Below are 16687 nucleotides of genomic sequence, written 5' to 3'. Positions count from 1 at the left end.
AAATTTCTCCACATCACCCAAAATCATGGACCAGTAACATCCATGTATATCATGCACTACATAACTTAAGATAAAATTTGCTATCACTCAATAGACTTATTAGAGGAAAGGGGAAACCACAACAAATGGCAGATACAGAGGCTCTGTCTGTGAAGAACTTGGAGTTTTTTTTCTGGGGTTTTTTTTTTTAGGGGGGGGGGGGTGTACAAATCTGGCTGTAAAACAAAAGTAACTTTTTGGGACTCAAAAGCTTTTTTTAAAGATTATGCCATGTCTTTGTTTCATTGGTCACTTTTCCACATCATAGCATCTGAACTACAAATGGCAGATATAGAGGCTCTGACTGTGAAGAAATTGGAGTTTTTTTTCTGAGGTTTTGGGGGTTGTGGGGGGGTGGATATGAGGAAGTACGCTATGATGATCCAGAGAAACGTGTGGTTTCTGAATGTATTTGTTCGATGAGAAATGCGAGTCTGTTTTGTCCACTTTCTTCATCCCCCTCTATCAAAATGATCAAAAAGGAAGGCGGGGGACAATCTGGCTGTAAAACAAAAGTGACTTTTGGGACTAAAAAGCTTTTTTTTAAAAGATTATGCCACGCCTTTGTTTCATTGGTTACTTTTCCACATCATAGCATCTGAACTACACGTGTTTCGTTTTTTCTACTCTCATGATGAAGGGTTAAATAGACACATATTGCAGAGAGGTTCAGAGGCCCAATAGGTTACGGTCTCAATTGAGGTGCCTAAGTGAAAAAAATTGACAAGTTCAGGGGGCTACCTATGTATTCTTTTGTTTTTTGGAGAAGGCAGCCTATGTATTCAGCCATAAGAGAAATTTCTCAAATGGGATATTGAATACGCTAAGCTAGGTGTAGCCCGCTTCTCCTACAATTTTGCTTGAACTTGTCAAGCCTGGTGCCTATGCGATTATTAAGGCATGGTGCTATTGTAAAATTGGTGGAGTGGCTTGAATCAAGTTTGTCTAGAGAGGCACAGCAGAGAGTGCATTCATGAATGTATCCCGTAAACCAATCAATCTTTCCGTTACATATCGGAGACAGGGAACCAGCTCAGCAGGAGTAGGAGCGGATGTCACCAAGTGGATCAAGGCAGTGGCGAATCGAACCCTCACCAATAAGGTGAAAGTTTAACCAACTGGATTGCTAAGATTTCCCAGTGAGATTACACTTAATTGAAAAAGAGTATAGGTACAATTGCTCGTGCCATTTTTCCTCGTGAGATTGGTTATACTATTAAGGGAAGGTAAATCTGATCAGATGTGCTAACTCCACAGTAACTTACTCAAAAGTCAAACCACCTACTCCTACATAAGAAGGCAACAAGAAATGAGCTACATGAATGATCTCTAACCAACTACTCCTACATTAGAAGGCGATGAGAGAAACGAGCTACATGAATGATCTCTAGCTCAGCGTTGTAAAAAAAACAGCAATTATTCCTCAATCCTAATTAATTGGGTTGACTATATGAATCATCAATATCACGCTACTTGAACCCATTTCAACCCAACAAGCAACAGTTGAGCTTTCAGGACAAATTATGTTATCTAACACTTAAAGTTCTCTACATTTACCACTGGCTTACAAACATCTAAAGAAACTAAAGAACTCCCGGCAAACTTAAGGTTCTCTATATTTACTATTGGTTTACAAATTTCTAAACAAGCTAAAGACCTTCCGGCAAACACGAACATAAAATAATAGCATCAACATCACTAAGCCTTAATATCACTAAATGGCATCTAGAAGATGCATAGCCAAAATATACAACAAAAGGGTGTCTGCTCATGTACATCACTAAGCTGTTAATCTCTTATCAACTATATGTATCTTTTGCTTGCATATAGCCAAATACACGTGGATTTTTAGAGATTGGTCTTTTGAGACAAATTTCCTTCTACGTGCATCCTCTTTTAACACCTTCAACCATCATAGTGTCACACATACAGACCAATTGACTTTGACGTCTTCGTAGGCTTAATTTCTTAGTTTAACAGATCCTTCTGAAAGAGATTACAGGGGAGCAAAGCAGATGAAAGGCAGTTCTTCTACGCAACTATAATAACCAGATAATGTTTAAGGATAATCATGAATATCTGCATGGAAACCATTAAAAAAATTGAATATACCTCGTTCTCCAAGAAAGCTGGCCTGTTTTATATCAGTGCCTACGTTGCAATGACCAACATATCTTTGCTTCATATCTATCACTGCTTCAGGCTGCAATATAATTCAAGAGAACAAAAAAGAACACTGTTTAAACAAGGAAACAAACTTGATATTGAAAGACGAGATGTGCAGGCATCCAGATAACAAGGGGGAAGAAACTTCTCCGAGCAAGAGATGTTCAACGTTTAGAAAATTTGGCTTTCCTGAGCATATTGACACCCTCTTTAACAAATTAAATCCAAGACTGCCTACTATTCTGCAAATTAGTAGTCCGTCTGCAGTATGAGTATTGTGACACTTTTTAACAAATGAAACTCGTGTCACCCAACTACAATTCCACAACTCAATAAGCAGTCTACACGATGGTATGACAAAGACAATTACTGTGATCATTGGATGCTTCTGATTATTTGTATCACTTTTCACACTTCAGCTCACCTTCTAAAACCTATGATACCTTTGAAATTCAAATAATAAACCTCGAAACTGTTGGTCAAGTAAGCAAATAAAATTCAGTTCCATAGGAATATGGGATAATTATGTGAACTATCTATTGGACATAACCAAGCATCGGAGCAGGGGGATTCATAAGCAACAGAAACCAGCAAGTCATCACTCACAATCTACCCAGACGGCCAGACAAGCCACCAAGAGCAGTGTTATGCTTTGAGACTCAGAATACAATTCATAAGTATAAAACCGGTTACTGGAAAGATATTCGAGATGATATTAGGGACTTTTGGCTTAGATTAACTCTTCTGGAAACAAAGAAAAAGAGATACTAATCAGGTAAAAACAACCTAACCAGCAGTTCAAGATATAAAGATTTAATATAATATGCAGAACCATTGCTACACTCATGACCTCAATAGACAAAAAGCCTCAACAAAGCACAAAGATGCACAAGCATATCAAAGCAAACACGTCACAGTAAAAGGATAGAGAAAAGAACATCTATTCTGAATCCAGAGAATAAATAAAGAAACTTTACAGCACAGAAAAACAACATTCAAGCCAAAACCTTGTAAGCTGCTTTCTCTTTTTGACTAGAGGTTGGCAAACCACTAGCACCATTTGCTCGTCCAGTCTCCCCAGTGGAATCACCTCTCCTATGAATTCTTAAGTTCAAACTTCCATGGAGGATATCGGGATCAACATCCCGTCCTTCATCACCAGATATTGATGTTTCAAAAGCCAATTCTAGCTCCTCGTCATCATCAGAATCCTCTCTTTCAGACCTGGGACCATCTTGCGATGCATCACTGTTCGCATCTGAACGATAAAGTATGTCACTTAGAGATAATACTCTTCCTGCCCGAGGATCTGACCTAGATTCTCCTCCATTTGCCTTATTTGCTTTGTCTGCTTCAGCTGTAAATCCAGGAATATTGTTGGTACGCATTAAAGCATGAATATGAATTAGCATTCCCGACAAGAATAAGCTCGAGTGAAATGAATCTCGAATCCTCAACAATATTGAGTTCTCTACAGCTATATTCCATCCATAGAAATAACTACAAAAATCATTTTGACATTGAAGCTATATATAATAAGAGTCCTGAAAGATTAATCAGAAAGTGACACACAAGAACAAAATTGACATCGAGTTGAAGGAGCAGTGATTCCCAGAGGACTGAAAACAGCAGCGCAGACAGGAAAACATGGACATAGTCCTCATGGTGGTGGCAAAATATCATAATTAGGAAAACCCGGTAAACTCATGGTGCTCAATAGGGTTTTCAATAACTCATCAGCTAGTCATGGATAAGGAAAACTACAAACAAGATTATAGAAGTACTGGGAAAAGGGAACTGAAAGATTTAAAAACTAGAATATACTCAGCAGTAATCTAGTGTTTCAATAGGATTTTGATAGAGCTGGCATTGATACCAGCTAAACATATTTTGTTTTAGGCAAGAAACTACTAAAATCGCAGGCTCAATATGCAAGTCACTAACCTGCAGCGATATGATCTTTTATGCTCTCCACCTTTAGGGAAACTTCAGAATCAGATGGAGCCAAGGGTTGAGCGCCAATAGCGAACTCCAATGCTTCTTTATGTTTACCCAACTGCAGATAATATCAGTAACAATCAAGTGCTAAATGCAAAATCAGATAAATAATCAATTACCCACTATCCTAGTCTGCAAAGATATATGTAGGTATGGATAGCGACAAACAATACCTAATTAGATCAAAGGTATATAATACGGAGGATTAGTGCATATTTGAAACCAAACCAAGGGAGACTTATTTCCTAAATAGTATTAATAATTAACATTTTTTTTAGTAAGCTAATAAGTAACATTCTCGACCTTATTAAAAAAATTAACATTCTTGGGAGGCGAGAAATTATCAAGTGCTAGAAACATTAATCATAAACTTAACTACAATAACGTTAGCAAAAGTATCTAAACCATTTACAAGGTTTACTAACAAGAATGACTGGTAAAATCCACTTTTCCCAAGTTATTTCATGTCTGAGAAGAAAAACTTATTCTAAAGAGAATCCTAAAACTTCATATGATTTTAATACCATATCACAGTATGAGTTAAAATATGACTAAAAGCATATACATCGCCTTAAATTTTGAGGACATCATAAATATGATGCACAATCACCCTCGGAATTTCTCACTGATAATTGATACTCCAATGCGATATTGGAAAAAGAAATGCCAAAGAAGGACGATTACTACCAAGCAAGAAAAACCATATGGCTAAGAGGACTGCGACCATGAATGGAGGGATGAGGTCAAATGCCCACATGGGAAATTGGGCGCTTTCTTCTATCCAGCATATGAACAAAAAAATTTAAGCCACAGAATCCTACAAACACTGAATAACATACCTGTGAAAGAGCATCAGCGATCAAAAGAAGAGGCCTAAAGGAAGATGAATTGAGCTTTCTAGCTCTATGACAATCTCTTATAGCCATATGTGCATCATTTTTCCACTTCCTCTGATAAAAGGCCAAAGATTTTTTAAATTACGTATATTATCCTTAAATAAGCGTTAACGCAGTACAATAAGGAAATTGTCTGACTTCAGGCACCTTGAGCAATATTGCTGCACGAGTGCATAAACATTCTAAGGTTAGAAAGGGACCAATGTCATCCCTGCAACCCTCCAAGACTTCATTACAAGCTTCTATCCCATAATAAAAGTTGGAATCTTCTTTCAAAGTCTTCATTGCCATCTGAATCAATTTTTTGCATTTTTCTGGCTGGGGAAGAAGGAAAAAACGATGATTATGATTTGTCATCCTAAAGCAAGAGAAAGCAAAATGCAATTTTTTATCACTTTGGGCCAGGAAGCAGGAGATCATGGGAGGGGTAAAGAAGGAAGAATAACCTTGGTAACTGGAATTCTTTTCGATGAAGAACCGTTTACAAAGATTCCACTAACTGATGATTGCAATTCGATTCCATTGAGCAAGGGAGCAAAATTCATCAGGTTTGTCACATCTCCTGAAGTATACGGCATAGAACCTCCATGTGCTACAACCAATAAAAAATTTATCATAAGACAGTAACATAACCAGAGCTTCAAGTATGATTTATCTTAAGCTTTCAAGCACAAAAAATGTAATATCTCAGCAGGTAGTAGTGAATCATTTTACTTTCAACTCACAGTCACTTTCGAATATCACATGCACGTGGACCAAGCACTTGAAGCAAGTTGACAGGGCTAAAATCATTTGTCAATTAACCTTGAACAACACCCAGTATATCTGACACGGGCGCTCATGCACAAAGAGTTACAGTTTTTCTAACAAATCACATGAATGTGGCACCAAGACTGTGTAAAAATACAAGTACAATGATCCCGAGGTCAGTGTACCACTTACCAAAAGAAGACCATCATCAACAAACAATAAAAAGAAGCCAACTACAATAAATTTTGCTCTCCCTCAATGAGGTCGCCACCTTGACAAGGATAAAGAGCAACTTAATGAGTAACTAACAGAGGTCACTGATATTAAAACAAGCGTCCCCATGCACGAAGTGCTCTGTGCTACCCCGATGGTACAGAACAAACGTAAGATCGCATTAATTACACATAAGAAGACCCAGAAATACCATGTGCTTATTATATAATACTATTAGTATGTTCTTCATTATCATACCTTATCAACAAACATACATCTTCTTTCTTTTCTTCTTTCCTCCATATTGCTTATCTTTCAAACTTGTTAAAACACTAATTAAAGTTGGCTTCAACCACATGAGGGAGAGCAGCAGAAAAAACATAGTATAAATATTGAATACTCAATACGTGAAATCCCTAACAGAATTCCTCAAGTACTGTACTCGAACTCATTATAGCTAATACTGCACAAGTTAGATTCATCACACATTTCAAGGGATTCCAGAAACTGAAGGCACAAGGCGCACAACCATACGAGGTAGCAGAGGAAAGTGAAAACGGAATCAACAACAAAGTTACCGATTGTAAGATAGAATATAACAGAAGCTATGTACCAGGATTCACATCCATCAAGTATACATGTTCTCCACTGTAGCTAAGCAAAACCTCCTCTCCGTTGGGACTAAATGCGACATGAGTCAGATGCATGCTGGAACGCCCCTGAGGAAAAAGAGAGAAAAATTCATCAGCTTCCATTTTCGAAGCCACGTGATATGCTACAATCACTTAGGAAAATAAGCAGTGATGGGTTACAGACTTACATCAAGACTAATATGCAATATGTATGGAGAACTAAGAAGAGTTGCCATTAAATGGATGTAAAACTAACTTTACATGGCAAGAAATTCTATAGAAATAGATATCCACTGTAAAATTCAGCCACAGCTGCACTAATCTAGTATGCTACTATTACATGGCCATGATAAAGTGGAGTAGCTCACTTTCTTGAAAGTTAGCTACTTTTCCAGTCCCTCCTTTTCCAGTGTTGTTGCATTGCAGTTTACACAAATACACACACACACACACACACACACAGAGAGAGATGGACCATGTAACCGTATTAAAATTTTAAGATGGTTGGCAGCAATGAAAAACCAAGTCAGAAGTGGATTACCCTCTTTGGATTAATCAAATTTTAAAGTAATGTTTTGCAGAAAAAAGCATGTGATCCTATTCAGGACCCCCTCCCCTCGTTTTCTCCCTCTACCCAAAAAAAACGACTAGACAGCTCATAGATATCCACTTCCAACTACAGGATTGACAATATAGCATGTAGTGGACTACACAAGTTCCTTGCAAGAACTTCTCAATGATTTCTTGTTCTATGAAGTCAGAAGAAGGTTACAAGGAGGACATCTTCAGTGCAAGGAGCTACAAAGTGCAAAAAGAGATGAGGTGCTCCCGATGATCTACTAAAACCACTGTACCTCAAATGATAAAGAAATAATAGAAATTCTAGCTAGCAAAACTGTTAGCAGACTCTAAAGTGAGATAATGCAGAAACTGAAACTGAAACTAACACGATCAGAAAGATGCATTGGGCAGAAGTAGCTGACACAAGGTGGAGGTGGCAGCTTTTTTTGACTCGAGGATAATGGAGGCAGCATTCTTCTATCATACAACCGAGCAAACGCATCACTGCAAAAAGTAAATAGCAGATTAGAAACCAGCAGTACGGCCTGAAATATACCCTTATTGCAATAAACTAGTAAAGACAACTACACCTTCCACCAACAAGGAGCAAATGAGGCCTTGTGGAGCTAATATCACACGACTTCAGAGCAAACAACTGTTTCGGAGGATCAGTTAATGATTTCTTAGCTCCACAGCGCAAGTCAAGCTGTCATCATGGACCAAACATATCGTAATGCAAACCGTTTAGCTACATCACAGCTTAAATCAAAGTTCTTAACATTCATATCAACTTGCTTGACTACAAATGCAGATCGACTATTTGGAAACACTAAAATCAACCACCCGAGAAAGAATCAAAGTCTTCAAAAGTTGCAGTTATTGTTATACAACAAATGTAAAAACCAATACTAGTCATATAAAACTTTTTGAGTTGGCAGCTAAAGCTTCAGGCTAGCCAAGGAAAAACTATTAGAGCACCAAACACAGTTGCTTTTGCCAAAATTACAAAAAAGTATACCCAAAGCACTTTATGATGATGTCACAACAAAGTGAGAAAAAAAACACTCGTTGATGAGGCAGCTGTAACTTGATCTTCTTATAAGAGAGATAGGGGACCTTTATCCTTTGGGTGAAGCAAGAAATACAATTCAGCACAACACAAAGTGAGTTAGGACTAACAAGTATATTACGGCATTCTTGACGAGAAGAACCAGCTGGGGGACAAGACGCACCCTCCCGTAAGTCATGCTGCCTCACAGTCCCATCTTCACTAGCACTCCATACCACATGAGGATTCCCAACTTCAACCTATAATTAGAAACAGCAGCATATACTATAAATAGAAAGGAAATAAAATCCACAAATACTTGATTATCACTTAAAAGGATGTTTCCCCGCTGCCTGAACACCTACAGCTATTTTTTTAACCCTCCTGGTATGACACTGAAATAGAGCGGATGGAGTCAAACCACTGTCTTCAGCACCTCTTCCCTTTAGATGAGACAAATGAAAAAGACGAACCTGCCATATAAAGTAAATATAAAGAGAGCATTAATTTCTGAAAAACCCACTCAAGGCAAGTGAACAGCATCGTTATAAAAACACACAAAGGTTTGGTGTATCAATAAACTACTTCAGCATCTCCTGCTCCAGAAACGACTAGCTCATCTGAAGTTTCTGGAACAAACTTCGTGCAGAATATGTTGGCAGTGTGACCGGTCTCAATGGAATGCAAAAGTTTGCGGCTTGAATAACTCCAGATATTCATCTGCATCAAATAAAGTTTTTTTTCCACTGAGATTTTAGTGAACAAACACAAGATGCCAAATATCAACTGACAATACAGATAGAGTCACCATAAACTAAGGGGCCCCAAAAATAACCAGCAAAGTGCAAAAGAAATTGTGAACAACTGCTCACAAGATTCACAACCAGCTCTTCGACAAACTGTTCCATCTTCAAGTCGCATTCAAGAGCTGTTGCCAGACTACTCCTGGCAGACCCAGCGGCAACCCTTGCTTTGATTTCTTTTTTGTGTCAGTAATAGCCCTTCATTTAAACTAGATGTAACAAAGCATCTCTGAAGATTTACATTCCATTTTTAAGTTTAAGTTTATATATCTCAAATTCTTAGCCTCCCTTCACAGGAATATATTCGTGTCAACCCCAACTGTTAACTCCAAATAATTGTTACAGAACAATTCATGGAGGTCCTCAATTTCAAAGATGCAGGATCATCCAGTGGCCGTAACATCACAAGGAGCAAAACTTGTGTATGCAGTTATTTGAATTTTGTTGCTTATCATGAGTGCCATTTGCAAGTTATGGATGAACACAGAGATGGATCATCCATCTCGGAGGAGAACTATGAACGACACACCAGAAACAAAGAATTACCAAGTGAAGAAGGTTAGTACTCATCCTAAAAGATAAGAATAAAGAAACAAATCTCACAGCTTGTTCAGCAATGTTCTGTATCACCTATCCACCAAATTTTGCAATCCATGGCAAGAATAGCTTTCCCCTTTCCCAAGGGAATAGCAACAAGTAAAGTGGATCAGGGCATAAAGACATAAACTGAGTTTTTAAGTTGATGCCAGAAAAATATTATTCCTCCGAGGACATGCCACTCTCTACCAGGTAGAGGATCATGATTGTAAAGATTTCTAAAGCAAGTCACCACCACGCTGTTAGAAAGGAGACTTATCCCTGGGCTGCTATTTGAATGCCAATTTTCTAAGTGATCAAGAGAAATAAAGACCATTTGATCTGAAATGGTTCATCTGAAGTCTACAGTTATTGTTTACAACATTAGCAATCAACATATCAGCAGTCAAACTGGCTAAAATAAACAGATTGATTCAAGAAGCCCATTCCGGATATCAGATTTGATTATTTAAAAATATGGACCTCAGATAAGCGGGTTGCTTCTACAGTCAGTGGAGCTCAAACTGATTTAAAACAAAGCAAGAAATTATTTTCCCAAAAATCCATGTATTTTTAAGGTAAAAATGTACAGAAGAAAGTTTGATATCTCTCTTTAATGTGAATCGATCACAATCAGAGACGGAAAACAGTCCGAAGAAAGTCTACAATAACAATATGGTTTAACAAAAAGTCAAAGAACGATATTTGAAGCGTCTCCCTAACAATTACCTCAAACAGCTAGATGTGTTGTCACTAGTGACTTGCAATATCGACATTAAGGGCAACTCGGTGCACTAAGCTCCCGTTATGTGCGGGATCCGGGGAAGGGCCGGACCACAAGGGTCTATTGTACGCAGTCTTACCCTGCATTTCTGCAAGAGGTTGTTTCCACGGCTCGAACCCGTGACCTCCTGGTCACATGGCAGCAACTTTACCAGTTAGGCTCCCCTTCTTGCAATATCAACATTACAAAGTAAATTATTAGGCATTTACAGAACCATGGATGCTCTTATGGTAGTTTAGCAAACTTAAACTACTACAAAAAAAAAGTTGATAAAGCAACTGAACATATGAAATATTGTACGGGACACGAGGCGGTGTTAACACTAGGCTAGAGGTTTGGAGACAGACTCTAAAGTCTAAGGGTTTTAATTTAGTTGAGTAAGATTAAGACAGAATACTTAGAATGCAAATTTAGTGACGTAACTCATGAGGCTGGTTTGGAAGTCAAGCTTGATACACAAGCCATCCCGAAGAGAGAAAGTTTCAAGTATCTTAGGTCGATAATCCAGGTAATGAGGAAATCAACGATGATGTCACACATTGTATTGAAGCGGGGTGGATGAAATGGAGGCTTGCATCTAGTGTCTTGTATGATAAGAATGTGCCACCAAGACTTAAAGGTAAGTTTTATAGAGTGATTGTCAGGCGGACTATATTGTATGAGGCGGAGTGTCGGCTAGTCAAGAACTTCTGTGTCCAAAAGATGAAAGTAGCGAAAATCAGGATGTTGAAATGGATGTATATGCATATTAGAAGAGAAAAGATTAGGAATAAAGATACTCGGGACAAGGTGAAAGTGTCCTCCATGGTGGACAACAGTATTATCAAAGGCGTGCTTAAAGCGCGCTTAAGCCTTGAAGTGAGGCTCAGAACATGTTGAGCGCTTCGCCTTGCTTTGCGGGCGCTTCAGTGTCTCATCAAGGCTCTAAGGCATGTTTTTCCTTGCCAATGAGTGTAATCCTGAAAAACTATACTAAACAATTGATATTTCACTTTATCGTAATTTTTTTCGATTTTTTGTCCATATATTTGTTATGCATGCTTATAATTATTGGTTGCCGAGAGTCTCCCGGAAACAGCCTCTCTACCCTTCCGAGGTAGGGGTAAGGTCTGCATACACTCTACCCTCCCCAGACCCCACTAGTGAAATTTTACTGGGTATGTTGTTGTTGTGTTGTTTGCTTATAGTTATTGGTCTTGGACTACAAATACATATTTTTACTTTTTCTCCGGTTGCGCCATTTTTCATTAAAGCCCACACTTTATTTGCGCTTTGCACTTAAAGCTCCAACAGGCCTTAGAGTTCTTTTTTTGCGCTTTTCGCCTTTGATAACACGGGTGGACAAGATGCGGAAGCGAAGCTGAGATGGTTCGGGCATGTGAAGAAGAGATGCACATAAGCCCCAGTGAGAAGATGTGAAAGGTTGGCCATGACGGGTCTAAGAAGAGGTAGAAGCAGGCTAAAGAAGTATTAGGGAGAAGTGATTAGGCAGGACATGGCACATCTGCAGCTTACCGAGGACATGACCCTTGATATGAGGGTGTGGAGGTCGAAAATTAGGGTAAAGGGTTAGTAGATAGTCGAGCGTATTTCTTTTCCATATCTATAGCATTAATATTATTTTCGTACTTGCTTGTAGTTAGATTTCTATTACTACCGGTTATTTTTTTGCTTTGGTTATCTTATTATCTTGTTATTGTACTTGCATCTTGTACTGCTTCTCTTCCACTTCTCCATTACTGCATTTCTTTTCAACAATGTTCTAACAATACTTTCTTGAGCTGAGGGTTTATCGAAAACAGTATCTCTACCTTTAAAGTTGGGAGCAAGGTCGGCGTACATACTACCTCCCCAGACCCCATTTGTGGGATTTCACTGGGTTTGTTATTGTTGAAACATCTTTCCTTGGAAAGATCGACTTATGTGCTGACTAAAATGTATCAAAACGCAGATGTGACTCCTCCAGTACCATGATTGACTCAACTCTGTTCGAGTCAACCCTCACTGGATCACATCTAACCCATGGAACAAAATAGCAAATAAATCTCAAGGTTTTTGTTGACAGTCTTTTCCCACTTTGTTATATTATGCAAACGTCACAATGAGCAGAATCATCAAAGACATCATAAAAGGTATTCAGCAGGCAATAAATCCACAGCTAGAACAACTTACGAAGTCCCCCATCCCCATCCTCATCCCTGCGTTCATGGTAAACACTAAATAAAACTTCTTGTCTGTCCAAGTCAAACACCTATGTTTTCGCACTTTGGAAAAAGAATGCAAATAGACTTGAGCCTCTCACAAGAAAACTACGTACAAAAATGATCAATATAAAACATACTAAAGAGTTTCAAACGACTACTAATCAACAACAATCTGTCTACTTGACAGGGTGGAATAAATATAAAGAACATATATACAAGTATGTGGTCCTTGTCAGTTCTTATATCTGGCTATCTTGCAGACTCTAAAGCCGACCCCACTATCACATTGAGAAGCTTTTAACAGTTCATCTAAAATAGAAGAATAAGGGAGCAACGAGGCGTAGAGAGTATCATACTCTTGTATCATCTGATCCAGATATCAAAAGCGAGCCTTTTGAGTTCCAAGCTATCGCATTCACACAACCCTGATGCCCCTGTTAAACAATGAACACACCCTTGAGACTGTGAGCACAGACATATATATCCATGAGTCAACAAAGTACTACCAAGCAGAAGTCCAATGGAGAAACTAACAACATTTCTTAGAGGGTTTAACCGTCTGACACATGGACACTCAGACACCCACCTACATGCCTTTGATGTCCAATTCTCTTCACATAGATTGAGAACCAGAAGCAGACATATCCTTTGCATGTACGCAGCATTTCATGTCTGCATCGTATACCCCCTTTTTTATTGTGAAATTCAAGGTTAGGTCTATTATTATACAATTTCTACTGAACATTGTAAATTTAATTTCAAAGCATGAAAGAAATAGAGGATCAGAACTTTATTGCTAATGTGTGGAAGGAATTATAATACAGCTACATAATGGTTTGCTTATGAAAATGTGTTTCTTCAGAAGCATTTCTGAATACATTTTACTAGAACCATTCATCAGAAATACTAATTTTCCTATCCAACACTTCTACTTTATACTATTTCAAACTTGATGTGACATCTCTTTCAACTGCGTCAATGTTTCACACTTCAAAAAATTTATTAACCTACTCCCCAACCAACTCAACACATCAAAGTGAGCCTTTTTTTTATGACGTGTATGCAAGTAAGGTGCAATTTTGACCACAATCATTTCACATAATGTTCTAGCATCTTGAAATATTAAAATTTGTATTCTGATCTAGGTTCTACATGCATAAATTTTATTGCAATCCATAAATAAGAAAAAAATGTCTATATGATGCGCCTATTTATGTAAAGGAAAGAATACCACTTACATGGGTTGCACTTGAGAAAAAAGGTAAATAATTAACAACCTTAACTAGTTGATCTCCAGTAAAATAGGAAGAGGGTTTTAATGACTGTCATTTGTAATAAAAAAGATGAAAACAAATATTTTTGATCTTTAACCTACTCTCGACAGAGAGATACCCAACTTTGAATCATATTACGTCAGATAAAAGATACTATGAGATAAACACCTTAATGGTATGTGCAGTAGTGTTGTACTCATCAACGCACTCACCTCCAATTCTCTTTCTAAGGCCATTCTTTCCAGCAAAGAGGAGTGCATCTGCAATCCATGACCGGAGTCCTATAATGAATAGAAACCCAAGCAGAATATAGTGATGAGACGAAATATGCAGAAATGTAATGAGCTTAAAAACACCAGCGAGAACCTTATTAGTAATCCAAATTACTAAGGGACTGGGAGCTTTGCTGGTCTCACATATAGGAAACAAAGAAGAAAAATATTTCCGATGGCTGTAAAAGCATTTGATAAAATTTTAAAAAGACTAACAAATGTGTAACTGCCCAAAGTCAAACCAAAGCTCTAAGCTCTTGTGATGGTTTTGACTTGCAATTCTCAAAATCTAACAACATTGGTTTGAGTAAGAAAAGCAAATACATTTGCCCTTCACTTATTTATTTCAGATTTTTAGTCGACAAGAAATAGTTCTCGTGCGTTGATTTTTCAACTTATTTCTTCTTCTTTTTCCAAAAGTAGTAACGAACACGATGAATAAAATGAGGGTTTGCGTTTATCGTTTCTTATTCCCATTTTCATAATTGATATAATTATTTAGAGCTACTTGTGCTCTTCTTTACATTAATTTTTGCTTGGAATGCATGAGTACATATTTTAGAAAAAGAAGAATCATTTCTCACTGATTAAAATTGGTGAAAGATTAAAATAGTATGAGTAGGAATCATCAATCAAGAAGATCTAAAAATATGTAGAAAAGAGAGATAACATGCTAAAAGTTTGGAAAGAGAAGAGAACCAATCGAACCCTGTAATTGCTTAATTCATACTGCGCATACAGGTGTGTTTGTTTGATAGAAATATTTTCTCCAACTGTCCAACAAAATATTTTCCACTAGAAAAAAGAAAAATGATTTCCCTCTTATGAACAAAAGCCATTTTCCTTTACAAATATCTCAACTCATAATCAAAGCACTTACTTCATTCTAACTTCGACATTGTAGTATGTAGTACTTTAATATCGAAAAATTGTCAAAAATATTATCTTCATACGTCATCCTATACCTTGTGTGATTACCAAATGTCACCAACTTTTACATCAGACCAGACAGTGAAAATAAAACAAAAATTAATTCCCTAAAGAATATATTTTCTATGTTATTCCTTTGTGCCACAGGCATGAACTCCAATACTGACCAATAGTAAGGGCTTTAACCAGAGCTTGGATTTGATTTATGAAAAAAGTAGATTGCTATTGCAAACACTTAGGGTTTAAACGCCGAAACGAGGCCATCTAGGGATGGCTTACTTGATTCAATTGAAGCTGCTTCAGAAACACTATGAAACATTTACAGGGTATCCTTTTTTCTGATAAGTATTTCTAGGGTGTCATAATCTGTTCAATCTGTTACAACTAGTCTGATCTTTGCCATTAGCACAGCATAAATACTTTCTCATTATGCATTTGTTTATGTTTTTTGTTTCTTGTCAGCACAATTTCAGTATCATTGCTCTACTATTCCAAAATTAAATACTAAACAATGCGTATAAAGTTTCTCCCTTCCCTTTCAAATTCAAGTTGGGCTAGTGAGGGCAACCACGACAGTCACTAATAGGTCATCCCTATAGTTATAGTTGTTCCTATTATAATATCATACAATAGGTTGTCCAATATAAGTCAAGGCATGAGTAATAAGTGATTATTGTTCAATGAAACTCAACATTTCATCCGCTGGAACCTTAGCTAGAAAGTTTGAATTACACTCGGAATGTGGTAAACTTTACACCACCAGTATTTCCTTTCCTCACGTTTCAAGGCACAATTATTCACTTAACTAACTGAAACTACAATAAATAATCATAGCTTATGGCATCATCATAACGTAAAAACTACATAGAACAAAAACTCATAGCAAACTGACGAAATTTCAAAATACAAACAGATAACTGAATGAGGAGATGAGAATTTAGGCGTACATGGCGAACGTGGAGGGATCGTTTGTTGATCAAGTCAGTGATGTTGCCGTCGTGGAAACAGAGTGATTCCATTTGACGAAGCTTCTAGAAATAGCACGGAAGAATCCAGAGAGTTCGAAAACCCTAGGATGGTGAATTCGGAGAAGGTGAGAATGACGAGTGTATGTATCTACTGGCGATCATCAGAAACCAGTAGTATTGAACACGAACCGAAAGGAACAGAAGAGAAATGAAGAGTCGGTTGTTGTCATACGGCGACGTTTAGCTCCACGTCTCAACCACGAACCATTTTTGATCCTGTCATGTGTTTTTCTGTTGCTAATGAAATAGAATGTGAATTTCCACTTGCATCCGTTCAAAAAAAGTTAATTTAAATGCACTTGAGAAATAAGGAAGACTTTCTCTCTATCTCAATAATTATATTTATTTTCTTTATGCCGAAATTCATTGACCTGATAAATTACTACTATTAATAAAGGGGAATCGAGAGGAGCTTCCGGTCAAAATTAAATGACTGAAAAATTCTGGTATTTTTGTTTATTCCATAACACGCGTCATTCACATCACTGAGTCATTAGGTCCCACTTGACTTTT

General features: G+C 37.5%; 1 protein-coding gene across 1 annotated transcript; it reads right to left on the bottom strand.

The window, feature by feature from the left end:
* Positions 1-2098: 2098 nt before the first annotated feature.
* Positions 2099-16480, bottom strand: LOC104235340 (protein ALTERED SEED GERMINATION 2). The gene is made up of 15 exons (XM_070173583.1): positions 16094-16480; positions 14157-14225; positions 13027-13104; positions 8889-9023; positions 8669-8776; positions 8435-8563; positions 7846-7961; positions 7642-7759; positions 6676-6781; positions 5546-5691; positions 5247-5417; positions 5043-5153; positions 4150-4261; positions 3213-3562; positions 2099-2242 (listed from the first exon to the last, which is right to left on the bottom strand). The coding sequence occupies exons 1-15, from the start codon at positions 16163-16165 to the stop codon at positions 2099-2101; spliced, it is 1965 nt and encodes a 654-aa protein (XP_070029684.1). The 5' UTR covers positions 16166-16480.
* Positions 16481-16687: the final 207 nt, after the last annotated feature.

This window comes from Nicotiana sylvestris, chromosome 4, assembly GCF_000393655.2.
Source record: "Nicotiana sylvestris chromosome 4, ASM39365v2, whole genome shotgun sequence".
In the NCBI taxonomy this organism is placed as follows: Eukaryota; Viridiplantae; Streptophyta; class Magnoliopsida; order Solanales; family Solanaceae; genus Nicotiana; species Nicotiana sylvestris.
This window is presented reverse-complemented; position numbering and strand designations above follow the sequence as displayed.